The sequence below is a fragment of the Sebastes fasciatus genome, chromosome 1 (genome assembly GCF_043250625.1).
Source record: "Sebastes fasciatus isolate fSebFas1 chromosome 1, fSebFas1.pri, whole genome shotgun sequence".
In the NCBI taxonomy this organism is placed as follows: domain Eukaryota; kingdom Metazoa; phylum Chordata; class Actinopteri; order Perciformes; family Sebastidae; genus Sebastes; species Sebastes fasciatus.
In genome coordinates this window covers 29,476,523-29,482,522 of record NC_133795.1, presented here as the reverse complement: position 1 = coordinate 29,482,522, position 6,000 = coordinate 29,476,523, and the positions used below count along the sequence as shown (strand labels likewise).

At 38.0% G+C, this 6,000-nt stretch overlaps 1 protein-coding gene across 3 annotated transcripts in view; it reads left to right on the top strand.

Moving 5' to 3' along the window:
• The first annotated feature begins 2,373 nt into the window (after nucleotides 1-2,373).
• tox2 (TOX high mobility group box family member 2) overlaps nucleotides 2,374-6,000 on the top strand; it is a 114,026-nt gene continuing 110,399 nt past the window's right edge. Inside the window, exon 1 of one of the 3 annotated variants that reach the window (XM_074641926.1) lies at nucleotides 2,374-3,002. In XM_074641926.1, coding sequence (XP_074498027.1) covers nucleotides 2,919-3,002 — 84 coding nt within the window. In that variant the 5' untranslated portion in view covers nucleotides 2,374-2,918. The remainder of the gene's footprint in view (nucleotides 3,003-6,000) is intronic. The other 2 variants (XM_074641935.1, XM_074641943.1) reach the window with 2 other exon arrangements.

Sequence of the window (6,000 nt, the reverse complement as noted above, 5' to 3'; positions counted from 1 at the left end):
GTCAAAGTCATTTACATGTTTAAGAGGAGTAGCGGAACACAAATTCATGCATTTATAAAAACAGAGTTGGTGTTTTTGACCCCTATTGTGTTCATATTTCACTGGCATTCCTGTTAAACAGTATACAAAAATATACAAACTACACATGTATTTGGCCTTTTCTTGTCTGAGTTATTCTACACTCACTCTCAGCTACGTCCCTCCTACGATTCAGCTCTTTTAATGGACACCCATGGCCGTCCACTCAGTGACATTATAAAGAAACAAAAGGAAAATGTTAGATTTTCTTGCCTAGATTATAGTGAGACCATCATACATAGTTAATGAGGCTGTTACGAGCTTGAACCCTGATTTTTCTACTTTTTTTCTTTCCCTTGAGTAGCTTTAGAGTTACAAAAATGTTGTATCCACATTGTATAACAACATGGCATGATTTATTTATTTATTTATTTATTTATGTATCTATTTCGAACACTGAAGCTATATGACGTTGACATTGAGTTACATATTCAAACCTGGTATCCTTCTTATTATTCTGCTTCTTATCTTATTCTTATTCTTCTTATTCTTAGCCATACGTTTGTATGCATTTCCCTTAAATTCAGACTGACATATTGTATGTGTTATCTTTGGAAACTTTTGATTCTTGAATTGCATGATTTATTTTTTCATATAAATGTAACATAATAAGTAGCCTACCCATGTGGTGGTATAAACCAGTGGAGGAATGTAACCAGATACATTTTCTAAAGTACTGTAGTACAATTTTGAGGTGCTTTTACTTGATTATTTCCATTTTAGGCCACTTTATACTTCAACTCCATGACAAATCAAAGGGAAATATTGTATGTTTTATCTGACAGCTACTTGTTTCTTTGCAAATAAAGATTTTACATTGAAAAACACATGATCAAATGTGATGCTGTGTTATAGATTAAACCACCCAGCAGTATATAATATAGTCACATTTAGCTAAATCTTGACCAGTTCCAATAGTAAAGTCAGTGAATTACGTGCTTTGACTTTTGATACTTTAACTGCATTTTGCAAATACTTTCATACTTTTATAGAGTGACAATTTAATATGAGACTTTTATGAGTAATTGAGCATATTTACAGTGTGGTATTGCTACTTTTACTGCAGTAAATAACTTGAATACTTCCTCCACCACTGTGGTATACTGCTTTAGTTACAGGGAGTGGACACATTCAACCATTCCCTTACCAAAATGAAGTTCAAGTTTGCTGAGTATACTTCTTTTGAACTTAAAATAAGAGACTTTCAGTTTACTTTTTATGTACTTATCAGAGATATACTTAATAAAAGTATACTTAAGTACACTTGTCTTATACTGACAAGTATACTTAAAAGTCTAAGTATACTTGTCTTATAGGCCTACTTGTACTTATTTTTTTGATCAAGATATACTTAAGAAAGGTATATTATAATTCTTGCCTTATAGGCCTAAAGAAAAGAACAGTCGGCTTATAGTTCTGCTTACTTTTTGATAGAGTAGCCTATTAAAGTGTGTGAAAGTTTGAAAAAGGATGTTTTGATTTGAAATTACTTCAATTCATCAAAATTTTGGATTATTCGTTCACCGTAGAGGCATGAGATAACAACACATTTTATTATTTTTTATGATCTCACAAATCATCAAGTCAAATAGCAAAAGGAGCAAGTCTCTTTCTTTTCTACATAAATCATTGGCTAAGTACTATAAGTTAAGGTATACAAAGTATACTTTCATGAACTAAAAAGCAGAGATGCTCACAAGTCCTTTCTTGCAAGTCCAAGTCAAGTTTCAAGTCTTTGAGGACTAGAATTTGAAGGAGAGTAATTATGCGCACATCACGTACAAAACAGCGTCAATGAAGACGTCATTATTAAACTTTTGTAGCATGGAGTAAGTGTGCAGGCGATGCCTTTTTCTTCAGAAGCAGAAGCATCTAAGTATACTTGGCTCATACTGAGAAGTATACAGAACAGTTTAAGTATACTTGGCTCATACTGACAAGTATACAGAAGCATCTAAGTATACTTGGTTCATACTGAGAAGTATACAGAACAGTTTAAGTATACTTGGCTCATACTGAGAAGTATACAGAACAGTTTAAGTATACTTGCCTTATAGACCTACAGAAAGGCATACTAGGCTTTGTAGTGCTTAGTGACAGAGTAGCCTATCAAAGTGTGTAGACTCCTGAGAGGTGAGAGAGGGGACTTGACCCTTGCCAGTTTGGGAGGACTCCTTCTCCACCCCCCTTGCCTCCCAGTCCTCCCAACCCCACTGACCCTCGTCCTGCTCTCCTCTCCTCTCCCTGCCTGTTCCTCCTCTGACCGGTAGAGGTCGCAGCCTAGCAGTCCCTCTGTGGACAGGAACACATGGATGGATGGATGTGAGCGCTCCCCACACATGACAAAGCTACACAGCGCGCCTGTGGAAACCAGGAACGGAGCACGGGGCGTTTTTTGTGGAGAAACCAGACAAGACAAGATCTCCATTCTGCATCTTTTACCTGCAGCACGACAAACAACTCCAGTTACCATTTGACTTTCCATTTATTTTCTTGTGAGGCTGGCAGCTCTCCCAGTCCCTCGCTCTCTTCTCTTTCTCCTGAACTTTATAGGGATGTTATATCTGAGCATCACCACCGCGCTGAAAGCCCAGATAGTGCTGAAGAAGAAGTGAGTGTAGGACGCATGTGAAGGACTCGTTCCTCTTCTTCTACTACTACTACTTTTTGCTCGGTTTAATACACAAGAGAGAGAGAGAGAGAGAGAGAAAGAGAGGGAGTGTGCAGGAGAGAGAGAGAGAGAGAGAGCGAGAGAGAGAGAGAGAGAGAGAGAGAGAGAGAGAAGTCGCTCAGGTTTTTTGGAGCTACGCTTTCATGCCGTCAGTCTTGCGGACTCTGAGATGGACGTCAGATTTTATCCAGCTCCCCCTTCAAGCGTGGGTTCATGTACTGACTCCGGTTTGGACTATTACCACTCCAACAAGGTAACCATTATCTCTATACTTTACCAGTTTATAGTCGGTCCGATCTAGATGTGCAGCACTCACAAGTATGCATTGGTTACATATGGTGTGCCATATATATATATATATATGTATGTGTGTAGGGAAGACCATTAGTGCTGCACTGTTAGTTCCCTTTGGGTTAAATTAGATTTGGCTGCGTAATGACTGAACTTTTGTTTTTATGTCTCATGTGCACATTGTTTTAAAGTCAGCAGAAAAGCACGCGTGACACCTGCTCTGAGATCGTGCACGTGGGTTTTTTCTTTTAATTAAAGAATTTGCTAATGTATTTCATTTGGATAAACTACGGAGACGTATAGCTGTCCTGCATGTGAGCTGAGTTGGAGCGCACCACTCTCTCTCCAGCGCACTGCTCACAAATTGTGCCTTTTTTTCCTCTTCTCCTAAAACTGAATACATGTAAAAACCTGCAATATCGTCCCTGTTTATATATAGTTTAAACCTAACTGCTGAAAAACACGCTATCTTATCTGCGCCACACAGGTTTACCACATGGATCAATGCACAATTAGTCCAATAAACAACTATCAAGATTGCGTCTGAATGTGATAGTGGCAGCATATTATGGATTTGTGATGCTCTTAAGGTGTATTTTGTGTAGCTTGTCTGTTTATTCATTTATCTTTTTTTTGCTGTCATGGCTCGATGAAAGTGTTTTTCCATGAAGAATGTATACAGTCGCATATATTCCGCCAGGCTTGGTTAACACCTTTTTGCGCATACATCCAATCTCATCATTATACGCACATAATAACTTTTTAGGGATCAATTATTCATCAGCAACCTGTAAAGAAAGCACTCGTTGTTGTTTGAAATTCTATCTAAAGGATGTTGGAATATATTGATCGGCTTTTGTGCTCATGCGTTTTTACGCACGAAATCCTATCCAATATATAACTGACACTTTTATTGGTACATTGAGGTGGGAATATAGGTGCCATAAAATAAAGATCACTGACAGGCTTTCATTTGAAGGAAAGTAGCACAAAATCAGTTTGCATCAGTGCTTTTTTTAGAAAGCTAAATATTTGCCATTATTATTCCTGCAGTTATTGATATTTCTGCTGAATGCCATGGGGCCTATATACTGTAAAGAGATCATTTATTTCACTGCTCCACTGTGTTCCATGACTCTTTGCTCTCTACTGATAAAATGTTTTGCATTTAGGCAAATGATAAATGATGACAAAACTGCCAAATAGTCCAAGATTACAAGTCAGGAGGAACAAGTAATTTTATTAATGTGGTCAGGGTAAAACTTGTGTAAACATTTGGCAGAGCTAGAAGAAGAAGAAGAAGGCATTATACCCGCAGCCATTCAAATAGGTTTGCTTGCCTTAGCACCTGGAAGGAAGCCAGCAGGCGGTTAACATTCGCTGATGACAAAGTGAAACATTATAGCACAGTACAATATTTGAATTGTTAATCTCCCCTGTCCGTACACACAGTCACCTGTATGTATACATGAACAACACACACACACACTCACTGGCAGAGAGGTTTGAATTACAATACATGATACAGTCATTCTTTAACCTACTGTAACATCACCTTCAACTCTTTAACTCGAACATAAACTGACTAAATTCGCCTGTTACTAAAGTGAACACTGGCAAAATATCCTCACATTGAAGTGTTTTTGTAATCTTTCTGTCCTTGTGATAATGTTACAACATTTGTGTGTGTGTGTGTGTGTGCATGTGGCTTAGTCTGGCTCACACAGTAGCTGCTGCGGATGTATATTTAAGATCACAATGAGACCTTAGCTCTCTGACCAAGGCCATGTCTCATGCAGGTCTTGTAGCATTAACACAATGAACTTGACTAGTTATCATGATGCAGCGAGCGTAGAGAGGTTGTTGGCCCGGTACGGAGCTGGTTTGGGGTTTCAAGGACAGAATCGTATAACATTGTCATTACTAAAGTAACAGCTGTGACTAAGATGTAAAGTGACACATTATCCGTGTGCCTGCACCGCAGCTTACTACAGTACACATAACTGTTGAATAATGATACAGGAGCTTTATGTGACGTTTTGGCAGTGGTTCATCCTTCGTGGCAGTTTTCATTTCAGGAGCGGAATGGAGTTGACCCTTCTGGAGTAGCACTGTGTGAGCAGGTGTTGACTGGGAAGCTGATAAAAAAGATATTTTGTTTTGTATTTCAGTAATTGTGTAGTTAGTTATAGCTATTGCAGACATTGTTTTGTTGTTTTTTGTTAGAGTAAGAGCTGTCAATCGATTAAAATATTCAATCATGATTAATTACATGATTTTCCATGATTAATCGCAAATTTTTTATCAGTTCAAAAATGTATGTTAAAGGGAGATTTGTCAAGTATTTAATACTCTTATCAACATGGGAGTGGGCATATATGCTTGTTTTATGCAAATGTATGTATATATGTATTATTGGAAATCAATTAACAACACAAAACAATGACAGATATTGTCCAGAAACCCTCACAGGTACTGCATTTAGCATACAAAATATGCTCAAATCATAACATGATAAACTCAAGCCCAACAGTCAACAACAGCTGTCAGTGTGTCAGTGTGCTGACTTGACTATGACTTGCCGAAAACTGTAAGTGATTATCATAAAGTGGGCATGTCTGTAAAGGGGAGACTCGTGGGTACCCATAGAACCCATTTTCATTCACATATCTGGAGGTCAGAGGTCAAGGGACCCCTTTGAAAATGGCTATGCCAGTTTTTTCTCACCAAAATGTAGCTACTAACATAGCGTTATTTAACCTCCTTCACGATGAGCTTGTATGACATGGTTGGTACCAATGGGGTCCTTAAGTTTATAGTTTCTTACGATGCCGGTATCTTCACTACAGCCTGATACAACCTCCAAAAGATCAATTGCGTTAATGTGTCAAAGAAATTGGTGGCGTTAAAATGATTTAACGCGTTAACGTTGACAGCCCTAGTTAGAATATTTCACAGGA